We start from the raw sequence: 23,305 nt of genomic DNA, 5'->3' as shown, positions 1-23,305 counted from the left end.
TGCTCAAACCCTTGGCCACAAACCTGGGATTCTTCACGACTACATGGTCACCCACTTTCACACGCAAGTGCCTCCTCCTTTTAAGTTGACTTTGCCAAAACGCATCCTGCTTGGCGCGAACTCTATCGAACTTCTTGCATGTTCACCCGACTTTGAACACCACCACCCAAGGCAGCTACTCTCAGTTTGGACCCAGGCTTCCTTCCCCTCATTAGCTCAAATGGAGACAACCCGTAAGGAACGAAGGGGTAAGCCTATATGCCTTGAGTGCTTCGGACACCACGCAGCACCACGGCAACCCATTAGCGATCGCCAACTGAACCGCTCCTTTCACAAACCTATTCATGCGCTCCACTAACCCATTGGCCTCTGGATTGTACAAAGCCACTTTGTGGTGACGAATCCCTAACTTAGAGAAAAATTCTTGCATGGCACTTGATACAAACTGAGGACCATTGTCGGTGACAACTCCTGCAGGTACACCCTCCCTGTCAAACACTGATGCCAAAAACTCAATTACCTTTTCCGTAGTTGCGGAAGATAAAGCCGTGGCCTCCACCCACCTGGAGGTGTAGTCAACTAATACAGTCCTTAACAACCCTTTCAACTTCCTCATCCATCTTGGGCCACCAATACCCCTCTCGGAGCCTCCTTTTCGTCATAGATCTTCCGATGTGACCCTCATGCGCTAACTCCACAAGCCTACCCTTTAGAGACTCTGGCGGAACTAACCTAGAACCTCTAGCGATGCCCCATGGACCTTCCGACAGCTCTGACCACACTTGACCAAATGACTTACTCAAATCTTCCTTGCCTGCACCAGTCGCGAGAGCTGACTTAATACTGTTCAAAACGGGATCCCGACCACACTCAATATCCCACTCCTGCTCACTGATTGCAGGAAACACTTTGGCCACCAAAGTGCACTCATCCCCTGCTACATTCTGGACCGGATCCCCAACATACTTGGCGTGGGAAACGAGAGAGACAGTCCGCCACTGCATTTTTCTCACCAGGCACATACTCGACCTTGAAATTGTACTCCCCCCATGTCAGCCATCCAACGCATCACCCTGGAAGATGCTTGGGCCAATCCTTTTGTTGTTAAAACGTGCACTAACGGTTTGTGATCGGTGCGCAAAGTGTATTCCACACCCCACAAAAACGTCCTAAAGTGCTTCGATGCCCAGACAGCAGCCAGGGCCTCCCTCTCTATCACGGCGTATCTGCGCTCTGTCTCACTGAGTACCCTGGAAGCAAAGGCAACAGGGCGAAAAGCCCCCTCAAACCACTGCTCAAGTACAGCACCCACACCATATTCACTCGCATCTACGGTCAATACCGTCCTCCTAGAGGGACAAAAGGAAACCAAAGAAGGAGCTTGATCGACTAGAGCCTTCAAATGTTCAAACTCGCGCAGGCACAACTCAGACCAGTCAAAACGAACACCCTTTTTGAGTAACGCTCTCATTTATTAGTCTTGTCAGAGTACGTGGGAATGAACCTGCTGTAATATTCGGCCAATCCTAAGAATTATCTCAGCTGGTCCTTGCTGGCGGGTGGTGACACCTCACACAACACCTTCACCAAATCAGCCTTGGGATGTATCCCCTTAGCATCTAAGGTGTGTCCTAGATAAGTGACGCTCTCCACTCCAACCTTACATTTACTCATTTTGACTGTCAAACCACTCTTCTCCAATATGCCAAGAACTTGCAAAAGCCTCTCATCATGCTCCCTGCGCGACCTGCCCCACACCAAAATATCGTCCTGAAAATACTCTACGCCTCCCACACCAGAGAACAACTTCTGCATCACTCGCTGGAAAACAGCAGAGGCGGAGGCTAAACCAAAAGGCATTCGCCGGAAACGAAAGGCCCCAAATGGGGTGATGAATGAGGTGAGGGGGCGCGATTCGACATGAAGGTCCACCTGGTGGTAGGCAGAGGATAGATCAAGGGTGGAAAAATGAGACGCTCTGCCCACCAGAGAGAGCATTTCGTTGATGTTAGGCAAGGGATGTCTGTCGATCCAGATACTGCAATTCAAATCCCTGAGATCGACACACATCCTCATGCCTCCATCAGATTTGCGTGCCAATACAATAGGAGCCAGCCACTCTGAGGATTCCACCTCTTCAATCACACCAGCCTCCAAGAGTTTGTCCAGTTCTGCCTTGAGTGGCACCCGTGCGACAATGGGCACCCGTCTGACCTTATGCACCACAGGGATAGCACCCCTCTTCAAAACTATTTTGTGGGAGAAACCACGCAACTTGCCCAAGGTAGAGGAGAACACCGAGGGAAATTTGGCCTGGAGAACATCAGCTGTCAATGGACTAGCATCCTTCCACTCATCCCCATTTTCCTTGCTCACACACAAGACTGGGACCGCCTTACCCGGGCGAACCTCGATATCAAGAGCTGCCTGTTCATCCCAACCAATAACAGGATCCCCCTTGTGAGCCACATAAAGTTTGCCTCCAGTCCTCCGCCCGTGGAACTCTGTCAACCCAGTCATAACCAAACACTTTAATGGGGACACGCCCATAAGCACAAGGTTTAATGTCAGGTGGAATCAAGTCGGACACCTTTTTCTGAAACTTAGCCTTGTACAACTCGGGAGAGACCATGGTATAAGGAGAGCCAGTGTCAACTAATACACTAAGGGGAACCCCATTCACACTAAGGGTAGCCCACGCGCTCTTCTTGGTGGGTCCCACACTCAATAGCGCCCCCTCCTTGGCGCGCACACCCGGGACCTGCGAAGGGCTGACGTACCCAACAACAGTTACATCCTCATCGGCCCCGTCGGGGTCCACCATGCGCACACTCTCCCTCTGCGGACCACCCCTGCACATGCGGGCGTAATGCCCTCTCCCCTTGCACTTCCTGCACACAACCGCAGAAGCAGGACACTCCTTGGATCCTGCAACATGTCCTCGCCAGCCACACTTCTTGCAAAGTTCGCTGGCGCTAAACGTTCCTCTTTGGTCCTTGTCCCTGGCACGATTATCCTCTGCCTTGCGTGGCTGAAACATGTGTACCACATCCACTTTTTCAGTCATCTCCTTGACGCTCTTCCTGGACTCCTCCAGGGCGCGGGCTATCTCAATCACTTTATCCAAAGGAGGGTCCTTTTCCGTCCATAACCTTTCTCTCACCTTGGAATCGCTTGTCCGCATCATGATCTGGTCGCGAATGTACTCCTCTATAAGACCCGTGAACTTGCAGGTCGAAATAAGGGTACGCAAGGCCGTCACGTAGGAGTCAATACTTTCACCAGGACCTTGCGCTCTCGAGAAAAAGTGATACCTCTCCAACACTGTTGGCTCTCTTGCCTAAACGGGCCTCCAACTTCTTGAGAGCAGTTTCATAAACCAACACCACCGCCTGGCCCCCCCTCCCCTTCGCCATCGCCAGTGGACAACGCCAACACGTTATTTCCTGGAAGATGTCTGAAGATCCTTAGGCCCTCCGTGCCGAGACAGTTAAGTAGGGCCGCCTCCTTATCGTCGTCTGACAACCTGGAACCACCTGAGGCTCTCAGGTACACTTTGAAACTGTCCACCCAAAGCTCCCATACAATGGGAGGCTCACCCGGGTTAGGTAAAAAGGCGGGGGGAGGACGTGCATTGCTATGCTGCATGACTGAACAATGCTGTAGAAGACAAACTTACAACGAGGAACTAGTAGAAACTCAGCAGTACAGATGCGGCCCAAGACACTTGAACTGGGTTAATGGCAATTCTCAGGAGAATTCCACACTCGTGAAGAGAGCACAACCCGGAAAACCATTATAACAGTCTGCACCTGTAGCTGGTAATTCAGTGCGAACTAAGATTGGTTTTGTTCTCCAAGTGCAACTAGGGTTGCTTTGTACTTGGCTGCTTGAACCAAGTCTAACTGATCTGTCCTCCATTTGGTAGCCAGTAATCCCTCTGTGACCCTCACAGGTACTGCTGTTTCTGTGCTGAGATATCCTTTCCCATCGGGTGAATTAATTTGTGGAACTGCACTGAGTTAGCTTTGTGCACTCTTTGGCTTACTTGGTCTCTTTGCAACATTGTAGACCATGTTCTTTTCACTTTGAATTTACTGATACATAGTTGCAAGCCTACGGCTTACTGACTCATTCGTTTCTGCAGGACCCTTTAAGGCATTGAAATTACTTTCTTGATGTTTCAGACAACGTTTAACAATGGTGCAATACACACTACCATTGTCTAGTGAATTGAAATGTTCTCTATTAAAGAGAATGGAACCTTTTGCTACACTGTAGATTACGGTTTGTTTAAAGAGAGCTGCACCCTTCAGGATTACACTCTAGAGCGCTTGCAGATGGGGGGACAATTTCCAGGTCTTTGCTAGGTCTTGAGTTTGTAAACTGTGGTTTCTGGTATTTTAATCACTCGCTAGTATTTCCTCAGACCAGTGCCTGCTTATTTTTTACATTACGCAGGATGACAGATTTCCAGTTGGAAAGCTATTAGCCAGACATGTCAGTTGCCCATGTGTACACAACACCTGCAGAGTAAAAACTGTTCTATGAAAGGTCTCTAAAAGCAGTGCTCCTAACATTATCTTTGAACACAATTCAATTTCACAAGTATATTGTACACACTAGAATTGGTGTTCTCCCAGAATTTTCAAATGAATGTGATCAACGTTGTTGGGGAGTGCATCTACTCAGCTGGTGGTGTAGTTCTAAAGCAGCACCTAGCTTATGTTTTTTCAATACCCCCTGACAACTCACTGCACTGGAGTACACTGATATGATATGGCATTTCTAACGTCCCTATAGATAAGTGTTTCAAGGCGCGACTAGGCAAGGGAGGAGAAACGGAGAAGACACAGACAACGATCCTACTAGGCCAGGTGACATTAAGATTGCGCCAGTGCAAGGGAGGGGGGGAAGGGGAAAAGTGCAGGGGGGATGAGGGGATACACATTTGATTGAGGAAGAGGAGTTCTTTCTGGCAGCATAAATGTTGCTTTTTCCCCCAAAGCCACTTCGCTCCAAAGAGTAATTAAAGGCACACAGATGTTTTTGGTTTTTTTTCTCCAGTTAATCAAATACCTAAAAAAAAACACTGGGCACATTTGAATGGTGATTAGCAGTTACTTTATCGTCCTGTTTACATGGGGTAAAGATCAAGTTGAAAACTATTAGCCAGCCATAAAAGTTGCTTGCCACCACAATTCTACTCGTATTCACAGTACACCATTTCTTACTCCCCAGAGGTCCACTATCTCTAGCCATTTGCTAGTGGTAAGTGCACTTTTTGAGCCCTGCCATTTATTCTGTTACATGTCTTCATCCCTGTTTTTGTGTCCCAGAGAGTGCTTCTTTCTGTAGAAGATTCTTCTAGGAGGCACTGGTATTCCATCTTCCCTTGCTAGGTTATGATTGACTAAATCTTCTGTCTGCTGATTCAGGGGTCCAACTTTGAAATCTGCGGGCATTCAATGAGTTTAATGCTGTGCTGCATCTGATTGTGGTGGTTACTGTTCTAAAGCTGCTTGGTCTTTGTATTTGGGTTAAGTATTGGCTGTGGTGTAACAGTCCCAACAAATTGGTTTGTGCTGCTTCTGGGCTATGATTAGTCAATTTTTGACCCTAGCTGTGTCTGCTTTAGGGTTCTTTGACATAGACAGAAATTGCTTAGTGGGTGGTTGGATCTATGCTGCTGCCCATATTTAGACTATGGCTAGGTATTATGCCAACCATCGTGCCAAAGATAAAGGGGCGAAGGAAGAAAATGGAGGAATAAAAAATCGGAGCACTAATGCAACAGCATAAGTATTTTCACCCTAGGCAAGGCCAGCAATATTAAGCTAGGAATTATGAAGATTATGAGCTCTTTGCTCATCCGCCTCCAACTCCCTCAGGGTTAGTCGCTTCTATAAGCCACAAGAACTAGATCTATCTTCGGTGGTAGATCTTTCTACGGCTTGGGCCTCCCTCTGGAACAGCCTCCTGCCTCCCTGAAAATTGAGAACCATCTCCGATTCCGGAAGCACCTCAAAACCTTCCTCTTTGATTCTGCTGCCTCTCATCCTCTCCCCTGCTGAATTCCTGACTGAAACTGTACTGGTAACCTAGCCACCCTCTGATCTCGGTCCCAGGTCCCCTCCCCCGCCAGTCACACCTGCACTGCCTCCCTGGCAACCCCTGCTCTTTGGGTTTGTTTCTGTATCCCTACAGACCCCCACCAGCACTTATAACCTGATTTCTGAACTTACCCTTGAACTTGCCACCAGCTGGCCCTACTTCTTATTATTTCATTTATTCTATTACCCATTGTAAGGCGCTGTCCCCACTCCGCACTTCTCCTCCTCCTTCCTCTGCACTTGCACGGTCTGAATGACACTTGGCCTAGTAGGATCGCTGTCTTTGTCTTCCCTCTGTTCCCGCTCCCTTGCCGCGTCACGCCTTGAAACACTTGTGTATAAGTGCAGTATAAATGCCATATCATATACGTGAAAATATTGAAAAAAATGGCAGATCTGAAAATACAGATTGTTTTTTCCTTTTACTCCATGTCACTGGGCATATATGTGGAGGGAGATCCACCCACAGCTCCTTCGTGCCCCCCTCAACCTCCATTTATTGGTTTATGGACAAAAATAACATGATTTTTGGGTGAAGCTGGATTTACAGTGGTAAGGTTTGCCTGGCAGTGTAGCATGCTCTGGAGCAGCCTTCTGGCAGTAGTAGGCGGTTACAAAAATTCAAAATAAAATAAACGAGCATAAGGTCTCATCGACCGTGACTACCATACAACACAGTGGACAGCACATTTTCTACTACATCTTTTTTAATAGACTTGGCCAGAAGACTTCCGTCCCCTGTGGAGGTACTGCCTGATGCTTGCCCTAATATGTAATAATCCAATTTCTCACCAAATTCAATGACGCCTGGGTATCTGCGGTGATTCACCATTATTACTGCAAAAACTGGATCACTGACAGTCCATCAATGTAGAGAACCAGCAGTCCTAAATCCTCCATGGCCACTAAATGACAAGAGTCAAGAAACTCCACTCTTACAGGAGGAAGACATGTCCTTGATACACCACTTCTTCTGTCCACTCCAATGCTTTGGAGATCAGCGGGTCAGTGATGAACAAGAATATGGTGCAGACAGCAGTGCAACTCTTTCAACCTGGCTGATTACCAGATTGATAAAGGTCTATCTGTCGGGTGTTTTTTTTTTTTACCGAACGTCCAGGAGGTTGCACCTTTGTGGCAGCTTTGCTTCCTTTGAGCACCAATGGAGCAGCCCGAGCTACCTTCTGCAATAAAGATTCTCTGCATAGAACTGCCTATTACCAGCCTCGACTGGCATTGTCCTACTAGAAGGGAGGTGACGGGCCTGTCTAATTTCAAAGGCTTCCCTGTTCTCATGGATGCCTGTCTTTTGGTGAAGTTGAATGGATATCCCCAAACCTTCAGGCAAAATCAAATTTGAGACCCACAGGACCCAAACCTTAGATGCCTTCCTAAGATGGTTCACTGTTTCTAGTTTTGTTTCCAAAATAAAAAAATCTTCCAATGTTTAGCCATAACTTTTCTATATGGGAAGGGTTTACAGCCAGATAAAGGATCTTCTATGCATGCACAGTGGCCTGTGAGCACTCCTCCGAAGACTCCAAGCTGCCTTTAAGCAAGAAGACTGATTTCTTCAACCTTTATTCACTGTTCCATGATATATATCCGTCACAGCCAGTATCTCTCCAAATCCTTTGGAAATGTCCATCTCCTGTGGAGAGTGCTTACAGCAAGCTCACTCTTTTGAGTGAGAGCATGGAGCAAAAATAATCATTGCGCTCCCTATGGCTTCTACAGTCCATTATTATTATATTCATTGAGCGTCATTCGAGATTCAGGAAGCAAAGCAACACCAAGTCATTGGCGGAGAGTAACATTGATGGAAGCAGAGATGCAAGGGACCATGAGCTAACAGGGGAGGGAGAGAATGGGGAATTCGGCAACAAGGGGAGGAAACTGGGGAAACGGGAGGCGATAGATTACCCAGTTTCAGGTTAGGTGGGTAGTGGAGATTGTGTGGATGTTGGGGAGGAGGAATTCCTTGAAGAGAAGATTCTTGAGCATTTTGCTGCAACATAGAAGCAAGGGGCCAAGTCTGGTGTTGATGGGGGAGGAAAGGGCGGGGGAGGAGGAGCCATGTTTATGAACTCTTAAAGATTTGTTTGTCCCAGTTGCTCCTCCACCCCGCCATGCCAGCATGCTGTGGTAGAGGTGGTGCAGCACCCACAATATGTGTTAGCTGTGCCAGACTTCACATTCCTATCTTCCAGGACCTGTTCAGTATGTCCATTTCTCTCTTTCTCTCTCTCTCTCTCTCTCTTTCTCTCTCTCTCTCGTTCTCTCTCGTTCTCTCTCTCTCTCTTTCTCTCTCGGGATATATAACTGGTTTGCATGTAGGCAGACTTCCATTGGTTCTCACACAATGATGCCCCAAGAGCTGTCTCCCATAAGAGTCTACACCTATGAGCCTTCACACTTCTCCCACTTATAATTAATGTATAAATAGTAGATACTAGCTTCCTAGAGGACAGGGGTTGTGTAATGTAGCTCAGAGCTGGGTGTGGGGAGGGGGCTTGAGGGAAGTCGGACCATCTGTCCTTGACTATACCCCAGAGTCTGTAGTAGGGAAGCAAAGTTACGGCACTGTGCGCCGCCTTAGCCTTGAGCTCATCCCATAGTATAAATCGGTCATTATGTACAGCGTTGCAAAGGGACCGCACTCCCAGTGCTTGAAAATGTTCTCTAAAGGATCTTTTGTGTGTGAGTGGGAGCCCTACTGTGTTGTAGATTGGAGGTCCCTGTATAGGCCCTCTGGCGTGGTGGAGACTGTGATTCCTAAGTAGCGTATCCCCCTGAGGGCACCAGCGAAAACCGTCGCCCACGTCTGATTGCTGCACTGTAGGAGTCACCTCTGACTTGCACCAGTTAATTCTGAGCCCGGACACCTCACCAAATCTAACCACTGCCTGTGTTAATGGGGACAGGTTCTGCAGAGGGTGATTAACATATAAAAGGATACCATTAGCATATAGGGACACCGCAGTGAGGTGCGTGTGCAGGCGTATACCTCTGTGCGCGTGATGTGGCATGCTAATGGCTCCATAGCAAGGGCAAATAGCACTAGGGAGAAAGGGCAGCTCTGATGCGTGGGGTAAATGAGGTTGTACAATTTGTGTATATAGCTGCTCTGGGGGCTTTGTATAGTATTTTGACCCACTGAATATATGTTAACCCAAGCCCAGATCGCCAGAGCACCTTGAAGAGAAAAGGCCACTCGACGGAGTCAAGTGCAGCTATCGATATTGGTACTTCCGGGTTTACATTCTGCATAAGGGTGAAAAGGTGCCTTAGGTTATGTTGGGTGGAGCGCCCTGGGATAAATCTAGCTTGGTCCGGTATGTATGGGATAATGCGGTCAGTTAGTATTTTAGCTAAAATGTTATTGTCTGTATTGATGAGCGATAGTTGCCGGTATGACGATAATTGTCGGGGGTTTTTTCCCCGCCTTTAGGAGCATGGTGACCAGGGCTGATCTAGTGGATTTTGATGGGGAACTGCTGGAGAATCCGCTGGCATACATACCCAGCAGGTGGGGTAGAACTAGGTCTTCGTAAGCTTTGTAGAATTCGACTGTTATACCATCTAGTCAGGGGTCCTTTCCGCTAGGGAGTGATTTTATAGCAATGCGGATTTCCTCCTCAGTAATGGGGTCATTAAGGGAACTGCCTTGCTCTTGCTCTTGGTCTAGCCAGCCCAGCACTACCTCATCTAGGTATCGGGTCAACTCGTAGTGTCTGGGTTTGGGGCAGGAAGTGTACAACTGATTGTAGTATTCCCAAAATACTTTATTGATCCCTTGAAAGTCTTTGACAGGGTTCCCGTCGGGCCCCTCAACCTCGGTTACGCAGATGAGTTGTCGTTTCTTCCTGCTGGCCCACACCTGAGTTTTACTAGGACGGTCCTCCTCCCTGTATCTTGTCGCAAGGATCGGATCCCCCAAGTATTTCTCCTCATGGACGGCAAATTGTATGAGTTCCTCCCTGTGGGACTGCAGCTTGCGGCGAAGCTCTAGGGTATCCCCGTTTTTTCTCTCCCCCTCCCTAATCTTATCTTCCAATACCCGCATGGATCCTCAGAGGGATTTAAGTAGACCTTAAAGGCTTCCCATATTATACCTTGATCAGGAACTGACTCCACATTGACCTCGAAAAAGGTATGAATATCCTGTCCTATCTCGGACCGGAAAGCCAAGTCTTCAAGGGTGGAGGCTCTAAATCTCCAACAAAGGTGACCCTGTGGGCTTGTAAGGGCAGCGATGTGGACCAGAACAGGTGGGTGGTCGGACAGAGTCTGACGGAGGAGAGAAGACGGTTGTTTTCCAAAGGACGGGGGGAGGCCATTATGTAGTCGATCTTGGACGAGCTACCGTGCACCCCCGAGAAGAACGTGTTCCCTGGCATCTGGGTGTTGTGATCGCCATACGTTGTGCAGGTCGTGATACTGGGAAATGGTGGACCATGCTTGAACCGCCATCTATCTAATTCTAGCGTAAGGGCCAAGTTGAAATCACCAGCCCAGATAATCTCGTAACTGGGGAACTTGTGTATGTATTTAGCGCATTGGTAGAGGAACTCTGGGGAGTCTGTGTTGGGTGCGTATACGTTTATGAGTAGGAGTTTAGTGCCTTGCAGTTCCCCAGCAATCCTTATGTACCTACCCTCGTCATCCCTGCTCTGCTCATGCAGCCTATATTGTAAGGTTCAGTGTATGTAGGTGGTTACCCCTCTGGAATGTGATGTGTAGGATGAATCGTACCTGTGGATGCCCCACCCTGCAAGACTAGGAAGGGGGACCCCTTTGGCTAGATGCGTCTCCTGTAGGCATAATATATGAATCCCGTAATTTCTGCTGTAGTTTGTGATTAGACATGCTTTCTTTGGGTTGGTGAACCCCCTTATATTCCAAGACAAAATCGACAACGACATCGCCTTCTTCCACCCCACAGTGTGTGTGGTCATAGCACTTGGAGAGGCTTAGTGATGAAAATCTTTTTCTGGGTAATAAGAGCATATATTGAGGTGTTCATTCTGGATATGTGCATTGGCCATGTATGAGCTGCTTGAGTCATCGGGGACCTATCAACTAACCGAGTAACCATTAACAGTAAACAAACTATCCAATTGGTTGGATTGCTCGCCCCCTCGCCACCCCACCAATCCCACCCACGCCAGAAACCATAACCTACCGGCTCCCCTATTCCTCCCCATTCCCAACTTGACCCATTAACTTAGTAGACCAGTCCTGCAGTGCCTGCAGGTATTGGTGCGCAATAGGCGGCCAATGCGCTCTTACAGGCCGCGGCCAAGAGGTTGCCGCTAGGACCTGCTCGCGGGAGCCAGGGGATCGCCGTCATATCTTTTTCTGGTTAGCACAGCTGGGGGCACCTCCATTTAGTAGACCTTTAGGAGTGTTGTGGGGATCGTCTTGGGCAACCTCTGGGATCCGGGAGGTTTGAGGCAAAACGCACTGCAGCTTCCGGGGAGGTAAAGAAGACAGTGGAGCCATTGTGTTGCACACAAAGTTTAGCCGGGTACAGCATTACATATTTGATGCCTTTTCTCCTGAGTGTTTTTAACAGATTGGAAAGTTTTTGCATTGGTCTTGGACCGCTGGGCTGTAGTCTGGGAACAGTTGGATTACGGTGGAGCCCCACGTAGTCCCCCCTTTTCTCTGTCAGAGTGGAGAATAATGTCTGACTCGATAGCTGAAGATCTTGGCTATAATCGGGTGCACTGGGGCACCCAGAGGAGGTTTCGCTGCCAGAGTGAAGTGCCCGCTCCACCATGAACATGGGAGTTAGTGGGGGGTGGTCCAGGATCTCAGTAATAAGCGACTCGGAGTATACATATGTTCAGCCAGGAACGCCCATTTTTGTCCAATACTATCTTTACGGCTTGCTGTAAATCCGCCACCTCCCGTTGTAGAGTAGATACTTTATCTTCGCTTTCTCCAATACGCTGTTCTGTCTCAGTCATGCGCCCACAGTCTATCAATCTGTATACTTGAAATGTCAACATTATATGTCAAAACGTCTATTTTGGTACGCAAGGTATCGGTACTCCTAGCCAGGGCTATTCGTGTTTGGTTCAGGGCTGCAACGTCTATCTGAGATGGTGGTTGGCTTGTGGTAGGAGATGGCGGTGAAGGGGGCTGTTCGGAGCGGGCGAATTGGTCCATTTTGCCCTGCGTCTTAGGGTTCACCATGGTGGTACCAACCACCGAGCAGTGCATCTTGGTGTAGGAGCAAGTTGAATCTGGGGGGGGGGGGGGGTGCCTTAGGGAAACGTGTGGTAATGTGGCGTGTTACGATATGAGAAAGCACATATGAGGCCCCACCTGGTCAGAGACCCGAGTAAGCCGTCTGCGTGGTCTCTAGGGCTAGTTCCTTGTATGCTGATCCCCTAGCAGTAATCCCCTGCTGCCCCAGTATCTGGACGTTGGAACAAATGGCTGCCTGCCTGAGTGAGCCTGTTGCATACGTATGAACCGCTATTAGTGAATACAGGAGTGTGCTGGGCTCATTCAGGGTGTGTGGTGCAAGGCCATTCTATCGTGGCGCCCCTCTCCGCCTCTGCTGCTCAGTGTTTCTGATTATTGGGGCGTAGGGGGCAGGTACGCTCGTTCTGGAGGTTGGTCAGGGAGCTTTCTAAGGCTGGAAAATGAGTGAACCGTTAAGAGGTCAGTGCTGGCAAGTCTTGCGACGTGGCCGCACCCAGTCGTAAGGCCAAGTTGGGCAGAGTTGCAGGGTAATGACCCAGGCGGCCCCGGGGTCCGGGCCTGACCGAAGAGTTGCAGATCCACGAAGTCGCTGCCCCCTGGGTCACTCTGCGTGGGTCGTGGTGAGTAGGCCTCTCTTAGCGCCCAGGCTGAGGCTGGATCAACGCAGCCCACTCGTGTGGTGCAGGTCTGTGGGCCGGGTTACAGGATGGGCCTGGTCCAGCGTAGCCTTTAGAGCTATGTTTCCGGGGTGCAGAATCTCTCCTGTACTGAGTATGGGGTCAGGCACACAAGACAGTCCGAGTCGCAGAGCCTGCTCCACTCCAGAGCCAGCAGCAGCCACGTTGTTGTAGGAGCCAGCCACTAAGTAGGAGGGGGCTTCCCGGAGCCCGGTGTGTTCTCCCACTGCTATAGCCCTCAGTGGTGTTGCAGCCTGCGTGTGCGTATTGTCGCTGAGGACCTGGTGCACTACGCGGGCAGCTAGCCGCAACTTAGGAGCACACTCTGTATGCTATTACAGAGTAGGCTTAATAGAGCGCTGGTGTGGAGAGACCGCTTGAAGGGAAAGGTAGGGAGGGTACGTAATGCAAAGTATTCTAGGCCCTGGTGTAGAGGCAAGTACTAGCGCATTAATCGAGCCAGAATACAGGGCCCACTCAGCTGTTCCTACCATATCAGTGCTGTGATAAAAAATCTGGGCTGCAATCCGATGCTGCACAGCTGATCCAACATGTGGTGGTGGAGTCTGCGCAGAATTGGGCAGCCTCCGGAGGGAGCCCCAAGTGGAACCTGGGGGCAAGGTGGCGGAGTCCACGGAGGCTGATGCGGGGGAGTGGGGGGTTGTTCGAGGGGTAGAGGGGCCCAGCAGATGATGAATGCCGCTCCTTAGTGTGTCCAGTTGGCGGGACGGTTCCCCCGTCACCGGCTCCCAGCCCATGACAGTCTCATTGCAGGCAGGGGCGTAGGGAACCCGACAGCCAAGGGTGCTGTTGCGTCCACACCCCCCTCCAGGGCGGGTGACAAGGCAGGTGGAACCCTGCTTCCGGCACAACCAATGTGGTATGGGGGTAGCCTCCAGGCACAGCCAGGTGCGAGAGAAATGTACAAGGCCACCAGGTCACGGTGCATTGGCGCCGCTACCTACCAATGCCCAGAGTCAGGCGGTGTTCCGGGCCCAGGAGCTGTAGTAGTTCAGTGCCAATTCCTCGCCAGTGGAGTGTCTGGGCCGACTGAAAGCCTCCCTCAAGGCGTCTCGGGCCAGCGTGTGGTGAGGCCAGGGTTGACAGCTTCAGTTGGTCCTATGCGGGACCGGGACCCGGACCCAGTGATTATGCACAGTCTGTGATGGCCACGCCGTATCTCGGCACCCGTTGAGGTAGTGATTGATCGGGGCATGGAACCAGGAAAAGCTCTTGGTCGTCTGCCTTGCTGGCAGTGGTGTTGGCCCCAGGAGAAGCAGCCGTGGCTCGCTGGGGCTGGGGGAGAGCAGTGGTGTGTAGCTAGTCTGGTGCGGGAAGGCCACCCTCGATGCTGATAATGCCAGAGAGCCAGTGGCTGGACAGCTTCTCGCCACACTCCACCAGACCACCTTACAGGAGAAGCTTTTAGTTCAAAGGGTGCCCCAGAGCTTCATAATGAATCCGGCGATCACCGGGGGAGAGCGGGTCCGTAGTGTGTATTTTTTACAGGATATCGGTGGCTTGGCCGGAGCCTCAAAGGCAGCAGCCATCTAGATTAGCCACGCAACAGCACCCCCCAATAAACTATCACATTTTAAAGCTTGTCCAATTTCTTTTATTTTAGAATTTCAACTTATCCAATGAAAAGGACATGTGTGGTTGGGGCTAAGGGGTTAGGTCTGTTCCCACTTCAGCTTTTCTTTCCCTCCGGCCCCCTTCCAGTCTCATCACCATAGCCACTCTTCCACTTAAACTCCATCATCTTGCCTTGCTCTACACAACCATCTCCACACCACATGTACTCCTCTATGCTAGCACCCTTTCCTGTTTTTAACATTGATGCTGCACTTGATTTATTGTATTTGTTGAAATTGTCAAGCTAAAATTGCAATGGGCGAGTACAACTATGTAAAAGTCGCAATGAAATTGCAGTTAGATGAAAGTGAAAAGATTTCCTTGCCTACCTCCTGTTAGCATGCTGAGGATTTCCCTTTCTTTCTCTTTGCAGGGTTTCCACCCAGGAGACCATGTCCAGGTAATGCCCCTTGAGAAAAGTCCAGAAGAGCCATGTCAGACAAGTCTGTCTCTGGGAGTGACCCGGACTTGGAGCCAGAGGACATGGAAGAGGAAGAAGAGGATGACGACGATGATGAGGAAGAAATGGATGAGGACAATGATGGTGATGATGAAGATGATGTGCCGGATGATAAAGGTGAGCTGACCAGCTTAAATTGATCAGCACCATAGAATGACTGTAGTTAAGTAAGGGTTATTTTTCCTGGAGTTCATTGTTTTGTGGTATGATATATTTTATTTATATCGCGCTCCTACACAAGTGCTTCAGAGCATGGCAAAGCAAAGCAAGGGGAACAGGGGAGAACCAAAAATAACTCTTTTTAGGCCCAGTGATATTAAGAACCCGCAAGTGCATGGAAAAGGGGTAAAGTGCTTGCAAGGGGGAGAAGTGGAAAGTGTGGAACAGAGGAGAGAACAGAATAAATAAGTGAAATAAATAAATAAATGCAGTGAAAAAGGGTAGTGCAGCCAACAAGTGGCAAGTGTGTGATTAGTCAGATAGGGTATATCTGATAAGTGCAAAAGAAGAGTGGGGGACTGTATCGGTACAGATGCTATTGCCAGGGGTGGCCAAGAGGCAGTTCAGGAGGGAGGAAGGTTGAGCAGGTACCTGGGCCCGAGGGACAGAGGGTGGCCAGGTCCATGGTGCCGCGAGAGAGAAGCAGATCAGCAGGGGAGAAGAAGGGGCAAAGGCAGAAGTGAAGAGGAAGGTCTTCAGGTGCTTCCGGAACCGGAGATGGTTTGCCTCAAGTTTCAAGATGGTTGAGAAGCTGTTCCAAAGAGAGGCCCCAGCAGAAGACAGAGATCTGCCCCAGCTCATTTCTTTGAATAATGACCAACCCTGAGGGAGTTAGAAGTGGAGGAGTGAAGGGCTCGAGAGGGCAGGTATTTACGGAGGGATGTGGTGTGAACTTAGATGGGTAAATTGCGTGTGGTTGATCTTAGTCCTATAATAGTGAGCAGTTGTAATATAGTGTGTAATATTATTTTTACAGTGCTTTTAAACAACACCAAATAGGCTAGATTTAAGTTATATTGTCGTCAAGTAGAGTGAGAGCAGCCATGCTATCTTCATCCTCTTTTCATTTAAGGTATGGACAGCAGTACTGTTTTTTGCTATGTTCCGATGTAAATCCTGCGTATGCAGTGTCTAACATGTCATTCTCTTCTGTGATTTGCATGAGCAGGCAATATTCTACACCCTCAGTCTCTTTTGCATGAAGTAGACAGTTGGATATAGCCCTTCCGATGTGTAAGATATTTATTTTGAGATTTTCTTATTGCTCCTCCATATCTGTTACAGAATTCTGTAAGTCGAGAGTTCTTTAGAGTATCATTAAGCCTGGATTTTACAGCCTGGATTCCTCAATTAGCCAGGAGACAAGATTTGGCAAAGCTGTGTTACATTCTATACATGCTTAAAGTGAATATTAAATTTTACACCCATCTCCTCTTTCACACCACTGCTATGGGAGTGTTTCAAAGATAAGGAATACGTCGGAGGAACATCCCATCGAAAGAACATTACAAGGTAAGAAGTAACTTGTTCTTTTGGTGGCGTGTTGCGAAGCCTTGAAGGATAAACAAGAAGATGGTGAAAATCGCTTCCGTAGGAACATCATCTGAATCTGTGGTATCTCAGCTGTGCGGGATAATGAACTTCCTGTCATGAACCATCAAACTCGCCCTTTCTGGGCCTCCTGGTCCCTGACACGTCGGGGATTACACTCCATAATACTACCAACATGGCTGCAAGCGCAGAACGCTGTTCATCAGTCTTCATGTTCTACGCAGCGTACTCTATAAAGAGGCCACACCCTTGCGGCCCTGAGCCTCTCAACGCTGCTGTTAACTGTGACTGGACGTGTGCTCCGTACTCTCCCTTGTATTATTCTGTTGTTTCCTGGTTCCTGGAACCCCTTCTTCCAATCTAGCTTCCCTCCTTCTTATCCAGCCCTTCCCGGAACCCCTGCATCGCCTCTGCGTGCTCCATATCCTTTTTCTGAATTTCCTGGAGTTATCCCTTGATCCCGGACATTGAAGCTGAACAAACACTGGAAGCCGAGGACGGCCGAGCGGGCTTGTATAAGACCCGAACCATACGAAAGAAGACTCCTCCTAGAGAAGTTATCAGACAACGAAAACAGGTGAGAAAGGGGGAAACCTCTGACAGATTGAGACGCCACCTGACCGAAGTCGATAGACATGGAGGCGGCCATCCAGGATCTTATGCACGGCATCCAGGAACTAACGACCGAAGTGCAGAACCTGAAAGCTGAGAACGCTGCGTTAAAGCAATTAGTGCTATCCCGCGACTCTGCCACAAAAGACAGTGTGCTATTGGGCGGCATTGTTGAGAAATATGATGGCTCTGCAAAAACCCTCCGTGGATTCCTGGATTCTTGTTTGGTCCACTTTACCTTTAAACCTTATTATTTCTCCACCCCCAGGGCTAAAGTGGGCTTTATTATTTCACACCTTTCCGGGAATGCCTTAGCCTGGGCCACACCATTAGTTAATTCCGGAGATGCCCTCTTGGATGATTATGATGGTTCATTCAAGCACTTAAAACCATGTTTGACCGCCCAGAACAGGTCTTTAGTGCTCAAGAACATTTACTTGATTTCCAGCAAGGCTCTCAGGACATGCTCACTTATGTGACTCGATTCAAGCAACTGGCTAAAGAAGCGGTTTGGCCTCCTGAAGCTTGCTTCACCCTCTTTCGAAGAGGGCTAAATGAAGATATCAAGGATGAATTAGCCAGGGTGGCACGTCCAAGTTCTTACCAGGCACTTATGGATCTTGCTCTACAGATTGATTTTCGCATCCAGGAAAGGAAGGCAGAGAAAAGGAATACCAAGTCACCTATCCAGAAGAACCCCTTAGAGACCTCCTCGAAATCCGAAGATACTTCTGTTCCTATAAACGAACCTGAAGCCATGCAACTAGGGGCCTTCCGTGGACCCATATCCCCCCAAGAAAGGTTGCATAGGATCCATACTGGCTTATGCATGTACTGTGCCTCGGACAAGCATTTTAGTCAGAGAATGTCCAATAGCCCCTCAGCGGCGTTCGGGAAACGCCAGCTCCCAATCCTAGATGGAGCTCAGTTTCGGGAGAGAGATGTAGGCTCCACATCTATACCATCCTTGAACTCTCCTGGACAAAACTCTCTGGTAATTTTACAGGCCTTTCTATCGCCATCCAAGAAGGAAACCTACCACATTCTGGCATTAGTGGACTGTGGGGCCATTGGAATATTCATAGATCAATAATGGGTCCTTAAACATCATATTCCCTACGAATCCCGGAACACCTTACAACCCATAGAAGCAATTGATGGGAGACCTCTCTCTTCTGGACTATAACCCTTCAGACCAAGGAAATCGAGCTTGCAATAAACCATCATCGAGAGAAGATAAAGTTTGACATCATAAAATCTGCCCATTACCCAATGGTATTGGGAATGCCCTGGCTACAAAAACACAATCCATACATCAATTGGACAGCATGTTCCCTGTTCTTAGGTTCCAAATTTTGCATGCATCATTGTCTACTCCTGGATCTTTCTCCGACACCATCGGAAGAACGTTCAACAACCCAGCAAGGCCCTCCTACGGTCTCCAACATCATCCAGGTTCCTACCAGAAATACGTCGATGTGTTCTCTTCTGCTATTGTCCAAGCCTTACCACCCCATAGGCCGAAAGACTGTGCTATTGAAACCGAACCTTCAGCTGTGATTCCCTTTGGAAGGATGTTTATTCTGTCTGAACCCGAGGAAAAAGCCCTTCATGAATACCTAGATACTAACCTAGAAAACGGCACCATACGCCCATCCAAGTCTGCAGCCGGAGCTTCACTATTTATTTTTTGTTGCTAAGAAAGACACCAAGGAGCTCAGACCTTGTCTTGATTATCAAGGTCTAAATCAGTGCACCCTTAAAGATCGTTATCTATTACCCTTGATCTCAGATATCCTGGAAGCCGTAAGAGGAGCCGTAATATTCACCAAATTGGATCTCAGGGGTGCCTACCATCTGATCCGTATTAGAGAAGGAGACGAATGGTAGACAGCCTTCAGAACTCCCTTTGGTCATTATGAATACTTGGTCATGCCCTTTGGACTCGCTAATGCTCCGGCGATCTTCCAACGCTTTATGGATCGGGTGTTTTCGGATATGCTGTTTCTTTTCGTCATCGTCTACCTGGACGATATTTTGATAGTCTCTAAGGATCCTCTCAAGCATGAAGGACATGTTAAGGCAGTATTACAACGGCTTCGTAAACACGAGCTCCTAGCAAAACCCGAGAAGTGCCTTTTTCATGTTTCCACTGTTCACTATCTATGATTTGTCCTTAGCCCAGACGGCATAGGAATGGATCAATCCAAGGTTAAGGCCATACTATCCTGGCCAACTCCGACCACCGTAAAACAGATCCAGTCTTTCCTGGGACTAGCTAATTTCTGTCGGAAGTTCATACCATACTTCTCCGAGATTGTTCAACCGATTATTGCCTTGTTGAAGAAAGATACTCCCTTTCATTGGACATCAGTCCAGGAGAAGGCCTTCCAACGCTTGAAAACAGTTTACACAAGCCCCCATCCTGGCTCAACCTGATATAAATCGGCCCTTCCTAGTGGAAACAGACGCCTCGAACTATGCCATCGGAGCAGTTTTGAAACAGGAACTCGATGACGGACTGGAACATCCTATTGCCCATCTTTCACAGACCTTGACCCCCAGTGAAACTCTTTACTCGGTTTTAGAAAAGGAACTGCTAGCCATCCGCCAAGCCTTCACCGAGTGGCGTCATTTACTTCTAGGAGCTGAACATCCTGTCCAGGTTCGCACGGACCATCGCAATCTCCAAGTATTACAGGCCCTGGAATGCAGGAACAGCCGTCAGGCCCATTGGGCCTTCTTCTTTGTCCAATACCAGTTCCAGATTCACCATGTTCCTGGAACACAAAATATAATCGCTGACGCCCTGTCTCGGCGTCCTGACTATGAACCACCTGGAGACCAAACATTTCCTAAAATGTTTCCCCATACAATATTTGTAGCTCAGGCAATCAGTCTCCTAGATGAAGTTCGCATGCATACTCAATCCTCTGAGCTCTGGAAAGACATCTCGAGCAAGAACCAGTGGAATTTGAAGACTAAACATGGATACTTGTTCAAAGATAACACCTTGGTCATTCCAACACAAAAGCTACAACAAAGGATAATAAACCTCTGTCACGATACCCTTTACTCCGGACATTGTGCTATTAGCAATATCCTTCGACTAATACAAATGCAATTTTGGTGGCCCGGAATGAAAGCTGACGTACAACTGTACGTTCAGGCATGCTCTGTCTGTAATCAAACAAACACAACAACAAAAGACCGGCGGGTCTACTACATCAACCTCCACTACCAACAAGGCCTTGGGAATTCATAGCTACAGACTTCATTGTGGAGTTACCACCTTCCAGGGGATACACAACCATCATGGTCACCATTGACTTGTTAACTCATATGGTTAATTTTACACCCCTGTATAAACTGCCATCCTCGCCAGAACTTGCTGGAATTTTCCTGGAACACATATTCCGACTACATGGACTCCCTTCCAAGATCATAGCGGACAGAGGGCCTCAATACATTTCTCAGTTCTGGAAACACCTTTCCGGATACTAGGAATTCAACTTGCCCTCTCCTCAGGTTACCATCCCCAAACCAACGCAGCTACAGAGCGTGTTAACCAAACCTTGGAACAATATCTCCGTTGCTTCACTACCAAGGTCCAGGACGATTGGCCCCTTTTTAATACCAGTGGCTGAATTTGCTTATACTAATTCGGATCACTCGGCCGTTAAGACCAGCCCTTTTTTCTGTAGCCAGGGATTCCACCCTTCGGTTCTACCTTCTGTCCTTCCACATCCTACACCAGTTCCCACCGTCGACTCCTGGATTGAAACACTCATTAATATACAAAGAGGCCAAAGAACAATTAGAGAAGGCCAGGACCCAGACCAAGCTGTATGCAGACTTTAAAAGAAGACCAAGCCCTTCCTACACAATAGGGGATAAAGTATGGCTATCCTCGAAGCTACTGCCACGGCATCTACGACCAAATAAATTGGCTCCCTGGTATTATGGGCCTTTCCCTATAAAGGAAACTAACCCAGTGGCCTTTCGACTCAAATTACCAGACTTCTGGAAGAAAATCCACCCAGTCTTTCATACATCCTTAATAAAGCCATACGTCTAGACCTCTCGAAATGACCTCCGGCCTAACCCAGTGCTAGTCAATGATCAATTGGAGTATGAGGTCGCCAGAATTTGTGATTCCAGATATAGACGTGGCGAACTCCAGTACCTGGTGGAATGGAAAGGATATCCCCCCAGTGAACGCACTTGGGATCTCAAACTTAAATACCCCCAGGTTACTCGGAAGGGTCCATCTCATTCACCCGGGCAAACCTGGTGGGACGGGTTTTCGGAGGAGGCATACTGTCGTGAACCATCGAACTCGCCCTTTCTGGGACTCCTGGTCCCTGACACGTCGGGGATTACACTCCATAATACTACCAACATGGCTGCAAGCTCAGAACGCTGCTCACCAGTCTTCACGTTCTACGCAGCATACTCTATAAAGAGGCCACACTCCCACGGCCCCGCGTGTCTCAACGCTGCTGTTAGCTGTGACCGGACGTGTGCTCGGTACTCTCACTTGTATTATTCTGTTGTTTCCTGATCCCTGGAACCCCTTCTTCCAATCTACCTTCCCTCCTTCTTATCCAGCCCTTCCCGGAACCCCCGCACCGCCTCCGCGTGCTCCATATCCTTTTTCTGAATTACCTGGAGTTTTCCCTTGATCCCGGACATCGAAGCTGAACGAACACTGGAAGCCGAGGATGGCCGAGCGGGCTTGTATAAGACCCGAACCATACGAAAGAAGACTCCTCCTAAAGAAGTCATCAGACAACGAAAACAGGTGAGAAAGGGGGGAAACCCATGACCCTTCGATACTTTGTGGGCGGGGACTGTTCTGTTCCATTTTGGACGTTCCTGATGACTCGGTCATTGAGCTGGATAGGACTCATCGAACAAGGGCCTGCACTTCCCTGCCTCGGGACAAGCCTCTGATGCTTTTTCCCCGGTCCCATTTCTTTAAGCTGATGGAGTGCTTAATGGCTGCTGCTAGATCATCTCCTGTAATCCCCTTCAGTAATATGTCCCTTCCACCGCTCTGGTGAAACTGAGAGCGCTGCGGTCATTGACTTAATGACTGCAGAACAAGGAAGTGAGCTACATATCGGGGGTTTCCTACAGCACTCAATTACTCGTATCAAGGGAGGCAATGGGCTGATCAAACACTGAAGGAAAGGGAGATCCTGTTGCAGGGAGGGGAGGCGGTGGGTGGGGAGGCAGAGACCGAGGGGTTGAGCTCCGTCCCTATCCAGGGTGGCTCACGTAAGGTGATGAAGGTGGACAGACGGAGAAAAGTGAAAGGTCCGGGCCGGAAAACCAGGAATAATGGGGATGTGTGATGTTATCTACTGGGTTGTGTGCTCCCTGCTCGGTACCATGCCACAGGAAGTGTTGGGCTATACTGGGTTACGGAGGGGAGAGGGGGTGCTGTTTGAAGCCATGATTAGGTTCCCTCCAAGTTGGATTCCCACACCATGTACCGGGAGGTGAAGGGTGAAAATACGTATTTGTTTGGACAAATGTTTACAGGTTGTATTGGAGGGGAGGTGGGTAGCGGGTTAAGTTGCATATGGTTACTGTGTGGATGGGTATGTGCAAGTGTAACATGTATGCGTGCATTTGGTGTGGGGGGGCAGGAAATGGAGGGGAGTATCATGTTCAGCTGGGCATGTGGAATGTGCAGGGGTTGAACTCCACAGTAAAGAGGAAATCGGTTCTCAGAAAAATAAGCAAAATGTCTTTGTCCATCGTATTCCTGCAGGAAAATCAGCTGCTCATAAAGGATACAAATCGGCTGCTTACTAAAGAATTCCCAAGACAGTTATTTTGCCTCAGGTGGGGTTTGTCTGCCTCTAGACTAGACTTTAAACATGCAATTTCCTTTGCGTCGCTGCTCCAGGAACTGGGGTTGGTGGAGGCATGGAGACTGTTCCATGGGGATGACAGGGACTTCTCTTTCCACTCACATGTTCATGGGGGGCTTCTGCAGGCTGGATTTACTGTTGATTCCTACTGCG

At 48.8% G+C, this 23,305-nt stretch overlaps 1 protein-coding gene across 1 annotated transcript in view; it reads left to right on the top strand.

The window, feature by feature from the left end:
• The window catches only part of RAD54L2 (RAD54 like 2), a 1,748,428-nt gene that overhangs the window by 99,694 nt on the left and 1,625,429 nt on the right, over positions 1 to 23,305 (top strand). The window contains exon 2 of the mRNA XM_069644107.1: positions 15,018 to 15,221. Within this exon, the coding sequence (XP_069500208.1) occupies positions 15,077 to 15,221 (145 nt within the window). The 5' untranslated portion in view covers positions 15,018 to 15,076. The remainder of the gene's footprint in view (positions 1 to 15,017; positions 15,222 to 23,305) is intronic.

The sequence above is a fragment of the Ambystoma mexicanum genome, chromosome 2p (genome assembly GCF_040938575.1).
Source record: "Ambystoma mexicanum isolate Mex_15411 chromosome 2p, UKY_AmexF1_1, whole genome shotgun sequence".
NCBI lineage: Eukaryota > Metazoa > Chordata > Amphibia > Caudata > Ambystomatidae > Ambystoma > Ambystoma mexicanum.
This window is presented reverse-complemented; position numbering and strand designations above follow the sequence as displayed.